Below are 23,467 nucleotides of genomic sequence, written 5' to 3'. Positions count from 1 at the left end.
ATGCGATGGACTAGGACACTCCAGTGGATGTAACTAGATAAGGAAAAGAAATGCCCTACTTCTACATGTGACGACATTGGTAACTAACAGATACAGTGTAGACCAAAAGGATGCAGATAGCAAAAAGTACATTGTCTATAATTCTGTTTACCTTGAAGTTAACACGCAAATCATGTATTTAAGGTTGGCGAGGTCAGCTGAATGGTATCCTTATTTGTATGGTGTTACTCATTGAAGGGACTTTGTGAAGGGTGGAAACACTGTCTGTTTGTTCTGGGTGATGATTTCCCGAAAAGTATCAGATGTGCAAAGCCACATAGTACGTAGTGCATGTCAGATTTGGGCACTTTACTGCATGTCATGCCTATTTATTATCTTGTATATTATATTATTGGTGTTTCCTTCTATACCAGCCGTGTCCCCCCTTGGCAGAGGCAGGTCTCAGTGTGCCTGGCCCTGAGCTAATGTGTAGTTGGAGATGGTCTGCTGTCTGACAGCCAGAGTCACACCATCGGTGCACACTGGAGGACGAGGCAGCCCAGCCCATCGGACCCCGTTCTCTGCCCCAGTCTCCCTGGCTTGACCCCGACCTGCAGCCCGGTGCCTGCAGGAACAGACCCAGGGCAAGGCTGTTTCCAGGTCCTCCCTGCGGAGGGCCCTCTTGTCAGCTGGAGGCCTGGGGAGTGGGTGCTCTGGTCTCCTTCCTGCTAGCTGGACTTGTCCTCTACCTTGTGAGCACATTTGTTGTTTCAAGTCCCGCTCATCTGTTTTCACAAATGCACTCAACCTTGTTAAATCTTTTCAAAAAAAGGAAAAGAATGACAGTTCCAATTTTGCTTATAGTCCTAATTTTGAAATAATGTTGTCTTCAGAGAGGAAGCTTGGGTGGATGGTGATTGTTCTGTGGAGCCAGCTTCTCACACCAGGAAGCACACAGGAGCCGGTGAGGGCTGGAACCGTGGACCAGGAGAGCCTGGTTCTGTGACGCTCACACTGGTTGTGGGGAGTCCACCAGGCTCCTGAGTGACCACCCTCCATGGCTGACCCCTCAGAGGACTGCTCTTCCCCCTCCCTCACATCCTCACTGACCACTGTCTGGTCCATGCCAGCCACATCTACCTGGCTGGCAGGTCTTCTCAGGGTTAAGCCTCAGTTCCCTGATTCTTTGAAGGGGCTGGTTCTAGATTTAGAATCACAACTTAGACCATAAAGTCAATGGATTTAATTTTTTTTTATTATTATTTTTAAAATTTATTTTTTACAGAGACAGAGAGTGAGTCAGAGAGAGGGACAGACAGGGACAGACAGGGACAGACGGACAGGAACGGAGAGAGATGAGAAGCATCAATCATTAGTTTTTCATTGCGTGCCGCAACATCTTAGTTGTTCTTTGATTGCTTTCTCATATGTGCCTTGACCACGGGCCTTCAGCAGACCGAGTGACCCCTTGCTGGAGCCAGGGACCCTGGGTTCGAGCTGGTGGGCTTTCCCTCAAACCAGATGAGCCTGCACTCAAGCTGGCGACCTCGGGGTCTCGAACCCAGGTCCTCTGCATCCCAGTCTGACGCTCTATCCACTGCGCCACAGCCTGGTCAGGCAAGTCAATGGATTTATTTACATTTTATCTTTATTACCCTTAGACACTTGACTGAATTGCTGGGTCCTCCAAAGTCCATGGAAGGAAAACACTGAGACTACCCAGCACCACCGACCCCCCCACCCCCAACCCCAGTGCTCTTGAAGATACGTGGCCTCAGGGATTCTAAGTCTGGGAGGAGTTTTGGGTCTGCTTTGTCTTCCTGGGACAGGTGCTGCTTTAAGGGTTGGCCCTCTTTAGCTTTAACTTGGCAGTCGGAGCCTTCCTGAGCCCTTGTGAACTTGGCGGCCAGAGAGGAGGCTGAGCCATGCGGCGAGGGGGAGGAGAGGGATTTTATAATACAGTTAGACTTCTCTCAGGCTCACTGCCCACTCGTGTGACTGAGCCGAGGTCTGAGTGCGGGCCGGAGTCGCGGAGCGGGCCATGACACCGAGAAGAGTCTGAGCCCGGCGTCCTTGGGCGTTAGGAGCTCAGTCTGGGCTCCCCAGTCCCCAGGGCTGAATAGTAGATATGGACTATTTCCTTAGGTCCGAGTACGGCGGCCTCCCCAGGAGTCACTTGGTTTTGGGGGCGTGTAATGGGCGGGGCGTAGAGGCGGCGCCTAGACTCAGAAACGCGTGGACTGTGCAGGAACTGTCCCAACGCTCCAACAGAGTTAATTTTCAAGACCCTCCACTCAGTGCGCGAAAACCAGCACCATGGCCATGACCTTGGGTTACTGGGACACCCGCGGGGTGAGCGAGGGTCCGCATGGGCGGGTGGGATGGAGCGGGCTGCGGGGAGAGCCTGGGCTCCGGGGCTGTCCCTGCAGGGTCCTCCTGGCGGCTGGCGGAGCCGAGCCCTGTCGCCCGCCTGGCCGGGTGTTGGGTGAGGGGCAGTACCCGGAGCGGAGCGAGTCCCGCAGTCGGAACCCCGGATCGCTGACCTCTGTCCCTCCGTCCCCCTCTCTAGCTGGCGCACGCCATCCGCCTGCTCCTGGAGTACACAGACTCCAACTATGAGGAGAAGAAGTACTCAATGGGGGACGGTAATCGCATCCTCGTGTTCTGACTACGACCCAACCTCTGATATTTGGTCGCAAGTATACTTGACCTGGCTACCTGTCGTTCACCTCTGCCGCCCTCCACCGTTTGAGGGTGGACCCTGGCCTTCCAGGCAGGACAGCAGAGAGGATTGCTGGGTCCCCTGTGTCAGTAACTGCGACAGCTCTCCTAGTGCTGGCCTACATTTATGGAAGCCTTGCTCATGTAATGTCCTGAGACTTTTAGCATTCTTTCCTTAACCTGAGCGAAAGACTTAGTGTTCAGATTGCAGACCCCTAGTCAGGGCCTGGCCACTGACTGCTTGGTAGGGTCCCGGGAAAGAGGGCTGGCCTGGGGGGTGTTTGTTTCACTCTATCTTCTCCACCACAGCTCCCGACTATGACAGAAGCCAGTGGCTGAGTGAAAAATCCAAGCTGGGCCTGGACTTCCCCAATGTAGGTGCAGGTGTGAGCGGGGGGCACAGTGGGCAGAGAGAAGCTTGTCTCTACTCTGACATCTCCGTTCCCAGCTTAGACAGAGGTTCCAGGATGCAGGGTGCTCTGCTCGGCCTCTCAGCTTCCTGGTTCTCCTCACTGCTTTCCCATCAAGCTCTGTCTTTCAGCTCAGTCTTTAATTTTACAGTGTATTCACTTAGTGCCTCCCATGGGCTAGCCAGTGAGAGGTCAGATTTGGTCTCTGCTCTGAATGCAGGGAGGGGTTCCAGGGGAGCCTGTGACCTGCTGACCTGCCCCTGTCCCCCTTCCAGCTGCCCTACTTAATTGACGGGGATCACAAGGTCACCCAGAGCAACGCCATCCTTCGCTACATTGCTCGCAAGCACAACCTCTGTGAGTGGGGCAGGTGTGGGTGCAGGTGGATGGGGCCGTGTCCCTAGGCTGGCTGTGGTGGGACGCAGAGTGAGGGTCACTATGGTGTCCACAGGTGGGGAGACGGAAGAGGAGAATATTCGCATGGACATTTTGGAGAATGAGTTTATGGACGTCCGACTAAAGCTGGCATTGATGTGCTACAACCCTGACTTTGTGAGTCCTCTCTTGCAGGGCTCGGCTGGATAGCTTTTGATAGAAGACTGGATCTTTTGTCTTATCTAAATTGGTACTTTTTGTCCTTGGGCTCATCTACATTAATCCTTGGAGCTTCTGATCCTCCAAGATGGTCGCAAACCACCAGCCGTGTGACCCTCATAACCCCAGTGCCTCAGATGAAATTTCTGACCCGGTTCCCTTTAATGTTAGGAGAGTGATTAGACTCCTAGGTGGGAGTTCAGTTCCTAATAGTGTGTTCACCTCTTTAGCCCAGCAGCACCTTTCTGACACCCTTGTGCATCAGGACACTTTCCCATCAGGCGGCGTGGGGCAGCCACAGGGCCTCTGGGCCTCTCCCTGGTCCCTTTCAGCCTCCAGAGTCTCCCCATCTTTCTAGAAAGTGCTCAGGTGTCCATTCTTTCCCGCACTACCCCCCACAGCACACTGCGGAAACTTATCATTTCCTACCCGAGGCCGTGGGATCTGTGCTCTTTCATTCTGCCTGATGTCTGAGTCTCGGGCCCGGCCCGGTTCTCCCAGCACTCCGGGGTCTGGCCCACGGGAGGCTGTTTGGAGATGAGTGGGGACGGGTCCAGGGACAGTGAGGTGTTTCCCTTTGCCTTCCCAACTGCCTCTCACAGGTGGGAGGTGGTACCCAGGCGAGTCTAATGAACACAGGTTGCATTAAATAATACCCTAGCCCCGACCCAAGTACAGTTGGGGAACACGGATGCTCATTCGTGACAGTTGAGGGTTGAGAACAGCCCTGGGGGACCTGCCTCTCTGCCCAGGGAGTCTGTGTCTGAGGGTGGTGACAGCTGTTTTGTCCCTCAGGAGAAACTGAAGCCTGACTTCTTGAAGGGGCTCCCTGACAAGATGAAGCAGTTCTCGCAGTTTCTGGGGAAGAGGTCGTGGTTTGCAGGGGACAAGGTAAGGGGTGGGCTTTGGGGGGGGGGTGGCTGACATTGTCCCGGGTTCAGGGTTTGGCGCCCATTCATGCATTTCCTGTCCACAGCTCACCTATGTGGATTTCCTGGCTTATGACACACTAGATGTGCACCGCATATTCGAGCCCAAGTGCCTGGATTCCTTCCCGAACCTGAAAGACTTCATGGTCCGCTTTGAGGTGATGGCACTGATCCTCTTCCTATTTGTCTCTTCTGTCTTCCTGCAAATCCCTGATGCTTTCCCAGTCCTGGGGCTAAAATGGAGCATAAGTAGCATTCACTGAGGACTTGTTTATGCCAGGACCTGTGCACAGCCTTATGCAGATAAGGGTGAAATTCAGTCCTTACAACCTTTCTCCTGTTAGATTTATTACCTCCAATTTACTGATAATAAACTGAGGTTGAAAGGGTAAGTTGTTTGCCCAAGGTTACAGAGCCAGTCCCGGCTGTGCTGGGCTCCCAGTCAGCCCCGGCGTCTGTGAGCAGCAGTCAGAGGCTCCCCCATTCCTGAGCCAGAAACAAGAGTTCCGGCCCTTCTCCAGCCTGGGGTCCCAGCTCAGGACATGGTGGATGAAGCAGGGCGTTCAGGTGCTCATATGTAGCAGAACTAGTGGCATTGAGACAGGGTAGGGTGATAATAAGCAGAACTAGTGGCATTGAGACATGGTAGGGTGATAGTAAGTACCAAAGACACAGACATGGTTTACTTCCTGTCCCCGACCGCTCTGCAGCGTGGGATCCCCTGAGGGCAGACTGAGATTTCCGGGCTGCAGTTGGTATAGGGATCTGGGTGCTGGTGTGGGTGCCCTGAGGGAGGATTTATCCTGATGGCTTCAGAGGTTGGCTTTTTCTTTGCCTTCTGTCTCCAATTCTTTCTTCCCTCTAATTAGCCAAGATAGTCTCACGGGGATGGGGGGTGACACTCATTCTCAGTCGTGTCCACTGAGCTGCTCTCTTCTCTGTGTGAGGCACTGTGTCAGGCACGGCGGGGTGCGGAGGTGACCCAGCCCCGCCTCCCGGGTCTCAGTGCAGTTGGAGAAGTCCTGAGAGACCCAGCTGTGCGGTCCTGCGGTTCCACCTGGGTGATGGAGGGCCACAGCCTGGACCGCACCGCACAGCCCATCCCACTCACCCTTAGTCAACTCCCAGAGGAGGGACAAAGTCGGCTTTATTGCTGATTAAGGGAGTTGAGGCATTGTTAGTCCAAGAGGGTTCCCCCTTACAGTGTGTCCCCTCCCCCTCATCAGGAGATCTGCTCTGTCAGCTGCTTCTCATCAGCTCTGGGTCTGGTCCGAGGTGATCAGCCTTGGATATTATCCAAGATCTGGGAGGAGTGACAGGCTGGGCGGAGGGGGCTGCTGTGGGCTCCCGTCTGCGCCCTTTGTGCTCGGGCTGTGGTCACAGGCTGTCCCAGGACCTCTGAGTGCTGTGGGACTCATGGGCACCTGCCCTGGGAAGCTGGCTCTCACACACCTCTGTGTCTAAGGCCTAGTGGGCTGCATCATGTCCGGGATGAGTAGGTCAGGACCCAGTGAGACTGGGCTCAAGTACGAGGCTGCGCAGTTCGACTTTCCCCTTTAAGTGGAGTTCTCAGGGCCTGGCCTGGCTGCTCTGCTCCCCCTCCTCCTGTCGGCTGTCCTGCTTGTTTGATTGAGTCACTGGGGGCGATGTGGCCTCTGCAAGCTGCACAGGCACATTCTGATCCCCTTTATTCTGCCCGGGGCCCTCCTCTGGTAGCCCCTGGGAGCCAGGAGCCTCCCTCTGCAGGGAGACTGAGCAGCCGGGAGGGGGAGGGCCGCCTGTGTGGGAGTGAGGTGGTGTGTTTGGGGGGTGCATCAAGCAGGGCTCAGAGTCGGGGGGAGAGCCCAAGTAGGGGAGACAGCCTGAGTGGGGGAGAGAGCTGTGCTGCTCCGCCCTTCCCCCTGAGGAGCAGTGTGGCCTGAGGGCGGGACTTCAGCTTGTGTGTCTCAGTTTCCCTTCTGAAAAATGTGATAGCAGAACCTTGTTACTAAGGGGTTGTGTGGAAGTTCTAAACCTGTATCATAAGCATTAATGAATATAAAACCCGTAGCAAGGTGTATAGTATTACATGTAGTAATTCTTACTAAGATAGCACATCAGTTAAAGGGAACTGGAAGAATTAAATTACTAGAATTGGGGACCCCAGGAAGGCACTTAGTCCTCAGTGCCTGGCCCACAAGGAAGTCTCGTGGGATCCTGGACCTGGAGTGCCTGCTGGGGGCAGTGAGAGTCCAGGTGGGGCAGCTGAGCCTGATGTCCGGCCTCCTTTGCACCCTCAGGGCCTGAAGAAGATCTCTGCCTACATGAAGTCCAGCCGCTTCTTCCGAACACCTGTGTACTCAAAGATGGCCGTGTGGGGCAACAAGTAGGGGTGCCGGTCCGGAAGATGGGAGTGAGGAGCACGCTGGGGCCTGGGGAACAGCAGGCTCTCCCGAGCCTCCATGGAACCGGCTGTCTTTTTTTTCTCTTCTTTCCTTCATTCCCATGGTGGTCTTGTCTGGCCCCTTTGCTTCCCCCGTCCCAGTGCACCCCGGGTTTAAAGCTCTCCTGCGCCCCTGTGCTCAGGGAGGTCACCCGCTGAGGTTTCCCTGACTGCAGTAAATCAGAGCCAGGCAGACAGACCTTGCTTTCAGTGCTTGTTTTGCTGTCAAGAGCCCGACCAGACCCCTGGTTTGTGATGCTCTGCCCTGGGCTCCCGGCCCTTCCCTGGTGACATGTGCTGCCTGGGTGTGCAGGCCCTGCCCCCGACACGGCCCCTGCCCAGCCCTGCCTGATTTCCAATAAAGCCCCCTCACACCTGCTGTGTCTTGTCTTATTCCCTCCTGGCCACCTGAACTCTCAGCGGGCCCTGCTGCTTCCATGGGTCTTACTGCTCATACTGGCCGTAGCTAGGTGCATGGGGATCATGGGTAGTAGTAAGGTGTATTGACTCTTCTTGGTCCCATTGATGACCCCTGGGAGTGGGTTCTCTGAAGAAGAGATGCTTTTATGTGGACCTGTGTCTCATTCTTTCACTCTTTGTTATTGAGGCTCCCTGCACAGAACTTTGTGGCTCAGTGGGTAGGGCCCAGGGGTATTTGTTGTTGTGAGTCGGGGGCGCAGGGAGAGAGATCAGCAGACAAAATCATCAAGGACTAGGAAAGGACCACCGCTCGCTCAGGCAAATGGCCACGAGTTTGCGCTGTGTCCTATTTCTATTCACAAGACTTCAAAAAGCTTGTTTACTGAGAAATTGGCATACCATCAAGCATAACTTTTACTTAAAAATACATGAAGGCCCTGGCCGGTTGGCTCAGTGGTAGAGCGTTGGCCTGGCGTGCGGGAGTCCCGGGTTCGATTTCCGGCCAGGGCACACAGGAGAAGCGCCCATCTGCTTCTCCACCCCTCCCCCACTCCTTCCTCTCTGTCTCTCTCTTCCCATCCCGCAGCCAAGGCTCCATTGGAGCAAAGTTGGCCCGGACCGTTGAGGATGGCTCCATGGCCTCTGCCTCAGGTGCTAGAATGGCTCTGGTTGTGACAGGGCAACGCCCTAGATGGGCCGAGCATCGCCCCCTGGTGGGCATGCTGGGTGGATCCCGGTGGGGTGCATACGGGAGTCTATTTGACTGCCTCCCCATTTCCAGCTTCAGAAAAATACAAAAGAAAAAGAAAATAAAAAGATACATGGAGTACACCTGCATGATAGCTTAATAACAATATAATATCAAAAGGCATTAATTGCTATTGCTTCTATGGTTTCCACAACATTCCTCTCTTTATCTCAAGGGATAACCTTGAAAGCAACAGAAATCTTATGAGAATCTTTGACTGAGAAAAAAGCCCAGCAACTGCCTTAAGTCATATAGAACTGTTTCAGTGACCTGCCTTCAAGTCACAAAACAATTCTCTTGGCAAAACATTCTTTTCTTGTTGGCTATGTTTCCATCGAAGGCCATGCAATGGGATATTCCACTACAGGTATTGCAAATTCCCTGGGGTGGACCCGGGATTCTTTTCCCTTTCGGACTTAATCACATCTGTATGATTCTTAGGATTCCATCTATTACTTTCTCAGATGACGTCACTCTCTCCCACGAGCACTCTAACACGTGGTTTCCTCCACCTTCTCCACCTTCACCTTTCCTCTTGCTTCACACTTTCTGGAAGTAACATTAGATTGCACCGTAAAGTGAGCTGCTATATAGGGGGTTTCTAGTTGCTCCAGTATTCCCAATTGTGCCACGATGCATACTTGCCTGTTTTGTGCACCTGGTATTCAGGGAGCGCTCAGCTGGGAGGAAATATTGCAAATCCTCAAAGGACTCTTCTCCCAAAAGGTTGTTCCAAAATACGACTCAGTGAAAAAAGGTCCCAGTCTTTATCAGGCGTTTCCCAAGAGGGATTATTCAATTGGGTCAGAATCATTTGCAAAGTGCTGAACATCATTAGATAGTGGAGGAATTATGAATGCAGTTGGAGCCTATTATATACCCACACAGGCTAAAATTAAAAGGATTGACAACTGTTTAATTCATGGAGTCCCTGGAATTGTCATTCATTGCTGGTGGGGCAACCACTTTGGAATACCCACAATATTTATTGAAATTTAAATTACATCTACCTTATGACCCTGGCATCTTATTCTGTGTTATAGTCCAACAGGGATGAATGTTTGTATATGTCTTCCAGGGACATGTACAGTGACCTTCAAGGCAGCTTTATTTGAAATAGCCAATTACTGGTGACAGAGAAATGTCTTATCAGTTGGGGAATGGGTGGATAAATTTGGCTTATTACTATGATTCCATTATTGATGCGATGGACTAGGACACTCCAGTGGATGTAACTAGATAAGGAAAAGAAATGCCCTACTTCTACATGTGACGACATTGGTAACTAACAGATACAGTGTAGACCAAAAGGATGCAGATAGCAAAAAGTACATTGTCTATAATTCTGTTTACCTTGAAGTTAACACGCAAATCATGTATTTAAGGTTGGCGAGGTCAGCTGAATGGTGTCCTTATTTGTATGGTGTTACTCATTGAAGGGACTTTGTGAAGGGTGGAAACACTGTCTGTTTGTTCTGGGTGATGATTTCCCGAAAAGTATCAGATGTGCAAAGCCACATAGTACGTAGTGCATGTCAGATTTGGGCACTTTACTGCATGTCATGCCTATTTATTATCTTGTATATTATATTATTGGTGTTTCCTTCTATACCAGCCGTGTCCCCCCTTGGCAGAGGCAGGTCTCAGTGTGCCTGGCCCTGAGCTAATGTGTAGTTGGAGATGGTCTGCTGTCTGACAGCCAGAGTCACACCATCGGTGCACACTGGAGGACGAGGCAGCCCAGCCCATCGGACCCCGTTCTCTGCCCCAGTCTCCTTGGCTTGACCCCGACCTGCAGCCCGGTGCCTGCAGGAACAGACCCAGGGCAAGGCTGTTTCCAGGTCCTCCCTGCGGAGGGCCCTCTTGTCAGCTGGAGGCCTGGGGAGTGGGTGCTCTGGTCTCCTTCCTGCTAGCTGGACTTGTCCTCTACCTTGTGAGCACATTTGTTGTTTCAAGTCCCGCTCATCTGTTTTCACAAATGCACTCAACCTTGTTAAATCTTTTCAAAAAAAGGAAAAGAATGACAGTTCCAATTTTGCTTATAGTCCTAATTTTGAAATAATGTTGTCTTCAGAGAGGAAGCTTGGGTGGATGGTGATTGTTCTGTGGAGCCAGCTTCTCACACCAGGAAGCACACAGGAGCCGGTGAGGGCTGGAACCGTGGACCGGGAGAGCCTGGTTCTGTGACGCTCACACTGGTTGTGGGGAGTCCACCAGGCTCCTGAGTGACCACCCTCCATGGCTGACCCCTCAGAGGACTGCTCTTCCCCCTCCCTCACATCCCCACTGACCACTGTCTGGTCCATGCCAGCCACATCTACCTGGCTGGCAGGACTTCTCGGGGTTAAGCCTCAGTTCCCTGATTCTTTGAAGGGGCTGGTTCTAGATTTAGAATCACAACTTAGACCATAAAGTCAATGGATTTAATTTTTTTTTATTATTATTTTTAAAATTTATTTTTTACAGAGACAGAGAGTGAGTCAGAGAGAGGGACAGACAGGGACAGACGGACAGGAACGGAGAGAGATGAGAAGCATCAATCATTAGTTTTTCATTGCGCGCCGCAACACCTTAGTTGTTCTTTGATTGCTTTCTCATATGTGCCTTGACCACGGGCCTTCAGCAGACCGAGTGACCCCTTGCTGGAGCCAGGGACCCTGGGTTCGAGCTGGTGGGCTTTCCCTCAAACCAGATGAGCCTGCACTCAAGCTGGCGACCTCGGGGTCTCGAACCCAGGTCCTCTGCATCCCAGTCTGACGCTCTATCCACTGCGCCACAGCCTGGTCAGGCAAGTCAATGGATTTATTTACATTTTATCTTTATTACCCTTAGACACTTGACTGAATTGCTGGGTCCTCCAAAGTCCATGGAAGGAAAACACTGAGACTACCCAGCACCACCGAACCCCCCCACCCCCCGACCCCAGTGCTCTTGAAGATACGTGGCCTCAGGGATTCTAAGTCTGGAAAGAGTTTTGAATCTGGATTGTCTTCCTGGGACAGGTGCTGCTTTAAGGGTCGGCCCTCTTTGGCTTTTACTGGGCAGTCTGAGCCTCCTGAGACCTTGTGAACTGGGCGGCCTGCGGCCCTGACTAGGCTGAGCCATGCGGCGAGGGGGAGGAGAGGGATTTTATAATACAGTTACACTTGTCTCTCAGGCTCACTGCCCACTCGGGTGACTGAGCCGAGGTCTGAGTGCGGCCCGGAGTCGCGGAGCGGGCCATGACACCGAGAAGAGTCTGAGCCCGGCGTCCTTGGGCGTTAGGAGCTCAGTCTGGGCTCCCCGGTCCCCAGGGCTGAATGGTAGATATGGACTATTTCCTTAGGTCCGCGTACGGCGGCCTCCCCAGGAGTCACTTGGTTTCGGGGGCGTGTAATGGGCGGGGCGTAGAGGCGGCGCCTAGACTCAGAAACGCGTGGACTGTGCAGGAACTGTCCCAACGCTCCGGCAGAGTTAATTTTCAAGACCTCCACTCAGTGCGCGAAAACCAGCACCATGGCCATGACCTTGGGTTACTGGGACATCCGCGGGGTGAGCGAGGGTCTGCATGGGCGGGTGGGATGGAGCGGGCTGCGGGGAGAGCCTGGGCTCCGGGGCGGTCCCTGCAGGGTCCTCCTCGCGGCTGGCGGAGCCGAGCCCTGTCGCCCGCCTGGCCGGGTGTTGGGTGAGGGGCAGTACCCGGAGCGGAGCGAGTCCCGCAGTCGGAACCCCGGGTCGCTGACCTCTGTCCCTCCGTCCCCCTCTCTAGCTGGCGCACGCCATCCGCCTGCTCCTGGAGTACACAGACTCCAACTATGAGGAGAAGAAGTACTCGTTGGGGGACGGTAATGGCATCCTCGTGGTGTTCCGACTACGACCCAACCTCTGCTGATTTGGTCGCAAGTACCCTTGCCCTGGCCACTGTTGCTTATCTCTGCCACCCTCCACCGTCTGAGGGTGGACCTTGGCCTTCCAGGCAGGACAGCAGAGAGGATTGCTGGGTCCCTGTCAGTAACTGCGACGACTCCCCTAGTGCTGGCCTACCCTTTATGGAAGCCTTGCTCATGTAACGTCCTGAGACTTTTAGCATTCTTTCCTCAACCTGAGCGAAAGACTTAGTGTTCAGATTGCAGACCCCTAGTCAGGGCCTGGCCACTGACTGCTTGGTAGGGTCCCGGGAAAGAGGGCTGGCCTGGGGGAGATGTTTGTTTCACTCTATCTTCTCCACCACAGCTCCCGACTATGACAGAAGCCAGTGGCTGAGTGAAAAATTCAAGCTGGGCCTGGACTTCCCCAATGTAGGTGCCGGTGTGAGCGGTGGGCACAGTGGGCAGAGAGAAGCTTGTCTCTACTCTGACATCTTCGTTCCCAGCTTAGACAGAGGTTCCAGGATGCAGGGTGCTCTGCTCGGCCTCTCCGCTTCCTGGTTCTCCTCACTGCTTTCCCACCATGCTCTGTCTTCCAGCTCAGTCTTTAATTTTACAGTGTATTCACTTAGTGCCTCCCACGGGCTAGCTAGTGAGAGGTCAGATTTCGTCTCTGTCTTGAATGAAGGGAGAGGTTTCAGGGGAGCCTATGACCTGCTGACTTGTCCCTGTCCCCCTTCCAGCTGCCCTACTTAATTGACGGGGCCCACAGGCTCAACCAGAGCAACGCCATCCTTCGCTACATTGCTCGCAAGCACAACCTCTGTGAGTGGGGCAGTGGTGGGTGCAGGTGGGTGGCGGTTGTGTCTCAGTGCTGACTGGGGTGGGACTCAGAGTGAGGGTCACTATGGTGTCCACAGGTGGGGAGACGGAAGAGGAGAATATTCGCATGGACATTTTGGAGAATGAGTTTATGGACGTCCGACTAAAGCTGGCATTGATGTGCTACAACCCTGACTTTGTGAGTCCTCTCTTGCAGGGCTCGGCTGGATAGCTTTTGATAGAAGACTGGATCTTTTGTCTTATCTAAATTGGTACTTTTTGTCCTTGGGCTCATCTACGTTGGTCCTTGGAGCTTCTGATCCTCCAAGATGGTCGCAAACCGCCAGCCATGTGACCCTCATAACCCCAGTGCCTCAAATGAAATCTGACCCGGTTCCCTTTAATGTTAGGAGAGTGATTAGACTCCCTAGGTGGGAGTTCAGTTCCGAACAGTGTTCACCTTGTCATCCCAGCAGCACCTCCCTGACTCCTTTGTGCGTCAGGACACTTTCTCATCAGGCAGCATGGGACAGCCACAGGGCCTCTGGGCCTCTCCCTGGTCCCTTTCTGCCTCTCAGAGTCTCCCCATTGGTCCAGAAAGTGCTCAGGTTTCCATTTGGTCACACCCCCCAACACAAACACAACTGAAACTTATCATTTCCTTCCCGAGGTCCTTGGGATCTGTGTTCTTTTGTTCTGCCTGACGTCTGAGTCCAGCGCCCGGCCCAGTTCTCCCAGCACTCCGGGGTCTGGCCCGGGGTTGGGCTGTTTGGAGATGAGTGGGGACGGGTCCAGGGATAGTGAGGTGTTTCCCTTTGTCTTCCCAACTGCCTCTCACGGGTGGGAGGTGGTACCCAGGCGAGACTAATGAACACAGTTTACGTTAAATTATACCCTGGGCCCCGTCCCAGGTATAATCTGGGAACATGGCTGCTCATTTGTGACAGCTGTGGGTCTGAGCAGCCCTGGGGGACCTGCCTCTCTGCCCAGGGAGTCTGTCTGAGGGTGGTGACAACTCCTTTGTCCCTCAGGAGAAACTGAAGCCTGACTACTTGAAGGGGCTCCCTGACAAGATGAAGCAGTTCTCGCAGTTTCTGGGGAAGAGGTCGTGGTTTGCAGGGGACAAGGTAAGGGGTGGGCTTTGGGGGGGGGTGGCTGACATTGTCCTGGGTTCAGGGTTTGGCGCCCATTCATGCCTTTCCTGTCCGCAGCTCACCTATGTGGACTTCCTGGCTTATGACATACTAGACCAGCACCGCATATTCGAGCCCAAGAGCCTGGATGCCTTCCCGAACCTGAAGGACTTCATGGTCCGCTTTGAGGTGATGGCTCTGATCCTCTTCCTATTGGTCTCTTCTGTCTTCCTGCAAATCCCTGATGCTTTCCCAGTCCTGGGGCTAAAATGGAGCATAAGTAGCATTCACTGAGGACTTGTGTATGCCAGGACCTGTGCACAGCGTTATGCAGATATGGGGTGAAATTAAATCTTTACAACATTTCTACATTTGAACACTTATCACCTGTCCTTTATAGATAATGTACTGAGGTGACAGGGTGAGTCATTTGCTCAAGGTCACAGAGCCAGTACCGGCTGTGCTGGGCTCCCAGTCAGCCCCGGCATCTGTGAGCAGCAGTCAGAGACTCCCCGTTTCCTGTGCCAGAAACAAGAGCTCAGGCCCTTCTCCAGCCTGGGGTCCCAGCTCAGGACATGGTGGATGAAGCAGGGTGTTCAGATGTTCATTTGTAGCAGAACTAGTGGCATTGAGACACGGTAGGCTGATAATAAGTACCAAAGAAACGGACAGGGGTTACTCCTTCAGTGGTGGACCCTTCCTTTGCCTCCTGTCTCCCTTTCCTTCTTCCCTCTCATTAGCCAAGATAGTCTCACGGGGATGGGGTGGGACACTCATTCTCAGTCGTGTTCACTGAGCTGTTTTCTTCTCTGTGTGAGGCACTGTGTCAGGCACAGCGGGGTGCAGAGGTGACCCAGCCCCGCCTCTTGGGTCTCAGTGCAGTTGGAGAAGCACAGGAGTCCCAGCGGTGTGGTCCTGCATTCCACCTGGGTGATGGAGGGCCACAGCCTGGACCGCACCACACAGCCCATCCCAGTCACCCTTAGTCAACTCCCAGAAGAGGAACAAAGTCAGCTTTATTACGGATTTGGGGAGTTGGGGCATTGCTAGTCCAAGAGGGTTCCCACTTACAGTGTGTCCCCTCCCCCTCATCAGGAGATCTGCTCTGTCAGCTGTTTCCCATCAGCTCTGGGTCTGGTCAGAGGTGATCAGCCTTGGATATTATCCAAGATCTGGGAGGAGTGACAGGCTGGGCGGAGGGGGCTGCTGTGGGCTCCCATCTGTGCCTGTTGGGCCCGGGCCGTGGTCACAGGCTGTCCCAGGACCTCTGAGTGCTGTGGGACTCACTGGGCACCCTGCCCTGGGAAGATGGCTTCACACCCCTGTGTGTCTAAGGCCTAGTGGGCTGTGGGAGGACCGGAATGAGTAGATCGGGACCCAGTGAGACTGGGCTCAGGTACCAGGCCACGCAGTTGGACTTTCTCCTTTAAGTGGAGCTCTCAGGGCCTGGCCTGTGCTCTGCTCCCCCTCCTCCTGTCGGCTTTCCTCTCCGTTTTGCTGAGTCACTGGGGGAGCTGTGGCCTCTGCAAGCTGCACAGGCACATTCTGAGCCCCTTTGTTCTGCCCAGGGCCCTCCTCTGGCAGCCTCTGAGAGCCAAGAGCGTCCCTCTGCAGGGATAGTGAGCAGACTGGAAGGGGGAGGGCCGCCTGTGTGGGAGGTAGGGAGGTGCAGCAGGCAGGGCTCCGTGTGTGTGTGTGTGTGTGTGTGTGTGTGTGAGAGAGAGAGAGAGAGAGAGAGAGAGAGAGCGAGAGAGAGGGAGAGAGCGAGCGCAGAGTGGGGGAGAGAACAGGGCTGCTCGCCCTTTCCCCTGAGGACCAGTGTGGCCTGAGGGCGGGGCTTCAGCTTGTGTGTCTCATTTCCCTTTTTTTTTTTTTTTTTTTTTCTTTTTCATTTTTCTGAAGCTGGAAACAGGGAGAGACAGTCAGACAGACTCCCGCATGCGCCCGACCGGGATCCACCCGGCACGCCCACCAGGGGCGACGCTCTGCCCACCAGGGGGCGATGCTCTGCCCATCCTGGGCGTTGCCATGTTGCGACCAGAGCCACTCTAGCGCCTGAGGCAGAGGCCACAGAGCCATGCCCAGCACCCGGGCCATCTTTGCTGCAATGGAGCCTTGGCTGCGGGAGGGGAAGAGAGAGACAGAGAGGAAAGCGCGGCAGAGGGGTGGAGAAGCAAATGGGCGCTTCTCCTATGTGCCCTGGCCGGGAATCGAACCCGGGTCCTCCGCACGCTAGGCCGACGCTCTACCGCTGAGCCAACCGGCCAGGGCTCATTTCCCTTTTGATAAATGGTGGTAGCAGCACCTGCCTTGCAGAGGGTTATAAACCTGTTTCATAACGTCTAGTGGAAATAAAGCTCCGAGCACAGTGTGGGCTTACACGAGGTAACTTACTAAGACAGCACAGCGTGGTTGTGAACGTGGAGGGCCTGCAGGTTGGCTGTGAGACCCGGGTGGGGTGCAGACCCTGATGTTTCTCCGCCTTTTCCCACTGTCAGGGCCTGCAGAAGATCTCTGCCTACATGAAGTCCAGCCGCTTCCTCCCCAGGCCTCTGTTTCTAAAGATGGCCGTGTGGAACCACAAGTAGGGCCTGTCCTGTCCGGTTTGCGGAGTGAGGAGCTCGCAGTCCTACTGAACAGCTGGACGTTTCTGTAGTCTTAGAACCATCTGCTTTGTCTCTTTTTTCCTTCTTTTAACTCCCTTCTTTCCCCCCGACCCTCACCGGATGCATTACTGGCCCTCTTATCTGCTTCCCACCCCCCATGTCATCCTGGCCCTCTGAAGGTTCAGCTCCCCACTGTGCCTATTGATGCTCCCACCCCACTCGCCTGAACCCTGTGGTGAAGCCAGTGAGACTGACCTTCGCCTCACTGGTTACTCTGCTTGACGAGCCCTACCGGACCCCTTGCCTGTAAATCTCAGCCCCGAGCTCCGGCCCCTGCCCTGAAGACCATGGTTGCCTGGGTGTGCAGGCCCTGCGCCACCAGCGTGGCCCCTGTCCAGCCCTGCCTGATCCCCAGGAAAGCCTCCTCACACCTGCTTGTCTTGTTACTCCTTTCCGGCCACTAGACTCGGAAATGACCGCGTTGGAAGTTTGGGGTGTGTCCATTTTCTCTCTGCTGTCTGTAAGGGCTGGAGTGGGGGGATGTGTGTGGGGGGTGCTGGCAGGGAGGGTGGCAGGTCTGCTTATGAGGCTCCTATCTCTCTTCCCGTACTGTGTGCCTCAGCTTGGGGTGTCTGCAAAAGAGGGGGCTCCTACACCCGGGTCCCCCTTAGTCTCAGCATTTGTGGTGTACTTCTTATAAGCTTGTAGTACTCTGTGTCATGGTTCAGGGGGCTCTCAGGGGTGAGGAAGGGAGTTGAGCCGCCCGCGGCTGGAGTGGGGTCCTAGTGGATTACCTGTCACCCTTTCCCAGAGTGTTCCCTGCTGCGGATGCTTCTCCTCTGTGCTCTTACAACTTATCTCAATAAAACACCCCCTATTGTGTTATAATTGTTGTTTTCCTCTCCCACTCGATCAGAAATTCGTTGAGGAGAGAATCCATGTCTTTTTTTTTTTTTTTTCTGAAGCTGGAAACGGGGAGAGACAGACAGACTCCCGCATGCGCCCGACCGGGATCCACCCGGCATGCCCACCAGGGGCGATGCTCTGCCCACCAGGGGGCGATGCTCTGCCCCTCCGGGGCGTCGCTCTTCCGCGACCAGAGCCACTCTAGCGCCTGGGGCAGAGGCCAAGGAGCCATCCCCAGCGCCCAGGCCATCTTTGCTCCAATGGAGCCTTGGCTGCAGGAGGGGAAGAGAGAGACAAAGAGGAAGGAGGGGAGGGTGGAGAAACAAATGGGCACTTCTCCTATGTGCCCTGGCCGGGAATTGAACCCGGGTCCCCCGCATGCCAGGCCGACGCTCTACCGCTGAGCCAACTGGCCAGGGCGAGAATCCATGTCTTACTGGACTTTTTATTTATTTACTTTTTTTTTTTCTTTTTTAGATTTTATTTATTCATTTTTATTAGAGAGAGAGGGGAGAGAGAGAGAGAGGGGTAGATAGAGATAGAACAGGGGGAGGAGCAGGAAGCATCAACTCCCATATGTGCCTTGACCAGGCAAGCCCAGGGCATTTCCAGGTCGACACTTTATTCACTGTGCCACCACAGGTCAGGCCTTACTGGACTTTTTATCTCTAATGTCTATCACACTGCCTGAATGTTTATTCAACAAAAGTTGGAAATTTGAATTATTTCTAGGTAAGACCCTGGCAAACTCTACAGCCATTCTTGGGATGGCTGAGTTCATCTCAGCCACCATGGTTACAAAATAAAGCTCAAAAGATTTACAATGTACAGGTCTGGGAGAATGAACCCTTAGCTCTTTCTAACTTAAGCATTTAATAGGTTTTAGTTGCTCTCTGAATAACTTCAACTGACCTGGGCAGGCCCAGTGTGGTGGGCCAGAGGCTAGCCAAGCTGTGTGGTCAGGAGCTGGAGTGGGCATTGGATGTCAGGACACCTGCAAAAGTGTAGGAGTCACCAGGTAGCCATCTGACCAGCACGCTCCTCAAACACTGGCTGGATAGTGGAGTCGGGTCCTTTTAAGGTACAGTCTTGAGGCTTTAGCTCATAACAGGAAATTTGAAAAGAGTCTTGTTGGGTTTTTGTCAAGCTGATTTCTGCCTGCAACTGTACTTCTTGCAGTTATTAAATAAAAAGGGAGCTATGGGAATAATGCTAAAAGTCATTAAGAAAGAAATGATTATGAAAGATAAAACTGGTAAGATAACAGTTCAGCAAAACTAACCAAGGCTTATGGAAATGATAAGATAAAAGATAGTTAAGCCACAAGTTTATTCAACTTTTTTTTCCTGCAAGCAGCTTTATTGTTTCCATCTGGTCCGATGCATGCGAGCGGCTCCAGGGGGGTTACAGGGATGCCTGGGGGTTGCAGGGAGAGGCTCAGACAGAAGCCAGACTCCAGGGGGATGCAGGGGTCCCTCAAAGCCCTCTGGGCTCCAGAGGCTCCCCGTCCTGCCTGAGGGGGAGCCTTTCAAAGAGATGCCCGCCCAGCCCAGCCTGGGGGCCGCCAGCCTGCGGGGCGTCAGGTGTCGCCCATCTTCCTGATGAGTTCCACCTGCTCACCCGGAGTGGTTCTCCAGGAAGCCGCAGAGAGAGGGTCTGTGTGGGCAGAACCCCGGGCGTGCTGATCCAAAAGGGTCTGGTTCGGGTTCTTCTCCAAGGCCATGGTGGCTTCGTGGCGTCCTGGGTGACACCCCACTGCATCCTGGGAAGGCTTCCGCACGTCCTGGAAGAAAATGCGGCCACCATGCTGGTTTTGCGTCTTCAAGGGACAGTAGGCGTCCTCGCGCTTCTCCTCAGCTGACTCGCAGAAGAAGTGGCCCGTGCCCTCCAGAGCCACATGGTCGCAGTTGACACAGAAGCCCAGAGAGAGGTTGGTGTGGGAGGCCCGCAGATGCAGGCAGATGAGGCGGTTGGTGGCAGCTTCCACCCGGCGAATAATTCTGACGAATTTGGGAGCTGATGGTTGTTGGGCAGTAAGAAGTTGGAGTAAAAAAATGTTGTTGTAGGCGGAGGGTGCTGAGGCGGTTCTGAAGGTGGTGCCTAAAAAGGGGTCGGAGGGTGGAGGGTGGAGGGTGGTCGGAGGCGGGATGAAGGGGCTGCCCTGCGTCTGTCCCGTCCAAACACTGTGGCAGCAAGAGAGGGGTCCGGGGCCGCCGAGGGCACTGCATTTAATACACTTTAACTTAAAGATAGGAGGGGTAAGAATAAAAAAGGAGTAATGGCCCTGGCTGGATAGCCTGGTTGGTTAGTGTCATTCCCGTAATGCAGAGGTTGGTGGTTCAATCCCCGGTCAGGGCACATAGAGGAACAGATAGATGTTCCTGTCTCTCTCTCTCTCCCCCTTCCTTTCTCGCTAAACTTAATTAAACGAATAAAATAAAGAAGAAGTAATGGAAATTAGGAGTGACAGTATGATAAAAGATAAGCAGAGAGAATAAAAGTATGAAATCAGAGTAAAGTGGATATAGGTCCAGAACAGGTGTTGGCAAATATTTCCTGTAGAGGCCTAGAGAGTAAATGTTTTTGCTTTTTGGGTCACGTGATCTCCGTCAATTACTCACCTACCACTGTAGTGTGAAAGCCTCCAGAGACAATATATACATGAATGGGGGGGGGGGGGGAGCTGTATTCTCACAGAACTTCTAAGATAGATGGCTAGCATTTCCCAACTCCTGATCTAGGAAGCTCAGATTAAAAGGGCATAGCTAGCCTGACCTGTGGTGGCGCAGTGGATAAAGCGTCGACCTGGAAATGCTGAGGTCGCCGGTTCGAAACCCTGGGCTTGCCTGGTCAAGGCACATATGGGAGTTGATGCTTCCAGCTCCTCCCCCCCCTTCTCTCTCTCTGTCTCTCCTCTCTCTCCCTCTCCTCTCTAAAAAAAAAAAAAAAAAAAAAAAGGGCATAGCTACAGTAAAACCTATATATTAGATTTGAAATATAGTAGGTAATTATCAAAGAAAAAACCCCACTATTTTCTAAACATTGTGGTCAAAGTCATAAAAACTAAAAACATACTGGTTAAAGTCTGGGGTAGAAACAGTAGAATGTATGTACTTCAAACCAAAAAATGATTTGATTGTGGCTGGAGCTGGTAGAGGTCCCAAGACTTAGGATTCTTTGGTGCCTTGTGACCGTGCTCACCCATCATTCAGTGAGTATCTTCCCCTTCTAGAATGAGAACACAGCATGGGGGTCTCCTGCACAGGTCTGTAATCACCCATTGATAATTACAAGTCCCTGCCTACTAGTCCTCCATTATTAGCAGAGAAAGGCAGAGCGGACAGAGATCCCAAGAAGGGGAGGAGTCCAGGCTGTTGGGGCAGCCCTGTTCCACGAAGTTATTCAGGCTCTTTCCATCTTGTGGCTCTGACATCCCCAACTCGTCTCCTTGCTTGAAGCCGTACCATGAGTGTGGAAAGGAAAACAGCAAAAACCCAACGCAGCAACTTCCCACTATGCAAGTGAGGCGGAATGCCTATGTCACAATCCCTCATTTTGCTCGTGAGGCTCAGCTGTGTGGTTCTACCTGGTCATGGAGGTAGATCCATGTTTTAAAATAATGGATTTTAATGGCCAACTGCACTTGCTCCCACACCCAGAGAAGCGAGTATAAAGGTTGACCCCTGTCCAGATGAAACTGTGGGGTTATGCCAGTGGTTTAAAGCAGGGAGGACAGAGGATAAGGAATTAAAGATAAGATGTTGTTTTCAGATATACCCAAGGGGAGTGGCATTTCACGGTTCCTTGCTGCTGAAACAGGGAAATGGTTTAGTAGAGGTGTCAGGTAGCACACGGACTCCCTGGGAGGCCAGGGGTTGGCCCTGGAGGCTGGGCAGCCAGGAAGGGGCCTGACTACCTGTGGGATTGTTCTAGAGAACACCCCACAGCCACTGCTGAGCACAGACACCCGAGGCCCTATCTGTGACATATGACACTGCATGTGAGTGTCTCCCCACTGCTGCCTCCAAAATCCTGATCCTTTCCAGAAAACAAACTCTCAGGGCCTGCTTCTTTAAGACTCAAGTCCTGCACCTCTGTGTGCAATTTGCAGAGCCGGGGTTCCAGGCCTAACAGCCACAAGGAAGGCTGGAAGAGCAAGTGAATTAGCAGGAATTAAGTTCTCCTGGATAAAACTAAATAGTAACAATGACTTAAATAGGACAGATGCTTATTTCTCTTGTAAGGAAAGCTCTGGAAGTGGACAGTTAAGCAACGGTAATGTTAGCTTCATAGTTGCCTTAAGGACTCAGCTTCTTAACTTTCTGCTTCCTCATCCTCAGCGGGAGGACTCCATGCTCTATGTCACCTCATTGCGCAAAATGGCTGCTAGAGCCCCATCACATCTGCATTCCAAATAGCAGGAGACAGAAGGAAGAATGGGGGTTGTTCTTTCCCTCCTAAGGAGACTTCCTCAAAGTAACACGACACTTCTACTTACATATTCTCAATGGCTAGAACTTAATCATGTTGGAAATGACATCTTTTACTTGGGCAGTAATGTGCCTAGCAGAGATTCTGTGACAACTAGAAGATGGGGAGGCGAATATTGGTGGGACTTAGAACAAGAGAAATTCCCCACCTATAAGAAGGATGTTTCAAAGATGCAGAGAATAGATGCCCACTGCAGACACACTCTTTCCATATGTGCATTTCAATATATATATATATATATATATATATATATATTTTTTTTTTACAGGGACAGAAAGAGAGTCAGAGAGAGGGATAGATAGGGACAGACAGACAGGAACAGAGAGATGAGAAGCATCAATCATCAGCCCTTTTTTGTTGTGACATCTTAGTTGTTCATTGACTGCTCTCTCATATGTGCCTTGACTGTGGGCCCTCAGCGGACCAAGTAACCCCCCTGCTCAAGCCAGCGACCTTGGTTCCAAAGCTGACGAGCTTTTTGCTCAAGCCAGATGAGCCCGCGCTCAAGCCGGCGACCTCGGGGTCTCGAACCTGGGTCCTTCCGCATCCCAGTCCGACACTCCATCCACTGCGCCACCGCCTGGTCAGGCCATATGTGCATTTCTAAATAATCACTACAATAGCCAGCACCAGAAAATGCTCCCGCCTAACATAATGCGACCATCCCTGTACAAATAAAAACACATCCACTCTCTTTTGCCCCAAACAGAGACAATGCGAAGTGTCATCAACTACTGTGCCCACTTTCAAATTTGGGAGTCTCTGGGTAACATTCAGATCGATATTTTGAAAACAACAGACTAAAGCGTAACGTCAATGACCGCCAATTCACCCTGCATACAGTAGTAAGGGAATGGGAGGTGGAAAAAGGGAAAATTAGGTGAGTTCTATGATGTAGTCGGAAACAGCCTGCACTCAGAGGTGCAGATAAACTGTTCTGCGTTTATTTACAATGCTCATGGGATGCCCTCTCTTGGTGAGATGATTCGGAAGAGATGTTGCAAAGTAAGGCTTTTATTTTTATTGGTATTAGCCAATCTCTGCATTGGTTCCTGTCTCCATCCCCCATTTTCAGTTTTACTATCGTCCTACTTTTTTGTGTGTGTATTTTTCTGAAGTGAGAAGCGGGGAGGCAGAGAGACAGACTCCCGCATGCGCCCAACTGGGATCCATCCAGCATGCCCGTCCAGGCCAACTTTGCTTCAACAGAGTCTTGGCTGCAGGAGGGGAAGAGAGAGATAGAAAGGAGAGGGGGAAGGGTGGAGAAGCAGAAGGGCATTTCTTCTGTGTGCCCAGAACGGGAATCGAACCCGAGACTTCCACAGGCTGGGCTGCCACTCTGCCACTGAGCCAACGGGCCAGAGCCTGTCCTACTTTATTCTTTAAAAATTTACTTATTTTTTTTTCCCCATTTTTCTGAAGCTGGAAACAGGGAGAGACA

General features: G+C 52.7%; 2 protein-coding genes and 1 pseudogene across 2 annotated transcripts; 2 read left to right on the top strand and 1 right to left on the bottom strand.

Annotated features, from left to right (window-relative positions):
* The first annotated feature begins 2,172 nt into the window (after nucleotides 1–2,172).
* On the top strand, nucleotides 2,173–7,434 carry LOC136315391 (glutathione S-transferase Mu 1-like). Its single transcript, XM_066246938.1, has 8 exons — nucleotides 2,173–2,331; nucleotides 2,549–2,624; nucleotides 3,010–3,074; nucleotides 3,386–3,467; nucleotides 3,562–3,662; nucleotides 4,500–4,595; nucleotides 4,681–4,791; nucleotides 6,913–7,434. Exons 1-8 carry the CDS (start codon nucleotides 2,296–2,298, stop codon nucleotides 7,000–7,002), a joined length of 657 nt encoding a protein of 218 aa, XP_066103035.1. The 5' UTR covers nucleotides 2,173–2,295; the 3' UTR covers nucleotides 7,003–7,434.
* A 3,978-nt stretch (nucleotides 7,435–11,412) lies between these two features.
* Nucleotides 11,413–17,517, top strand: LOC136315372 (glutathione S-transferase Mu 1-like). Its single transcript, XM_066246916.1, has 8 exons — nucleotides 11,413–11,754; nucleotides 11,972–12,047; nucleotides 12,436–12,500; nucleotides 12,812–12,893; nucleotides 12,989–13,089; nucleotides 13,922–14,017; nucleotides 14,102–14,212; nucleotides 16,522–17,517. The coding sequence occupies exons 1-8, from the start codon at nucleotides 11,719–11,721 to the stop codon at nucleotides 16,609–16,611; spliced, it is 657 nt and encodes a 218-aa protein (XP_066103013.1). The 5' UTR covers nucleotides 11,413–11,718; the 3' UTR covers nucleotides 16,612–17,517.
* A 1,494-nt stretch (nucleotides 17,518–19,011) lies between these two features.
* Nucleotides 19,012–21,906, bottom strand: LOC136315080 (ferritin light chain pseudogene; annotated as a pseudogene).
* Nucleotides 21,907–23,467: the final 1,561 nt, after the last annotated feature.

Source organism: Saccopteryx bilineata, chromosome 11 (genome assembly GCF_036850765.1).
Source record: "Saccopteryx bilineata isolate mSacBil1 chromosome 11, mSacBil1_pri_phased_curated, whole genome shotgun sequence".
Classification (NCBI taxonomy): Eukaryota; Metazoa; Chordata; class Mammalia; order Chiroptera; family Emballonuridae; genus Saccopteryx; species Saccopteryx bilineata.
The sequence above is the reverse complement of the archived record's forward strand: the minus strand, read 5'-3'. Positions and strand labels throughout refer to the sequence as shown.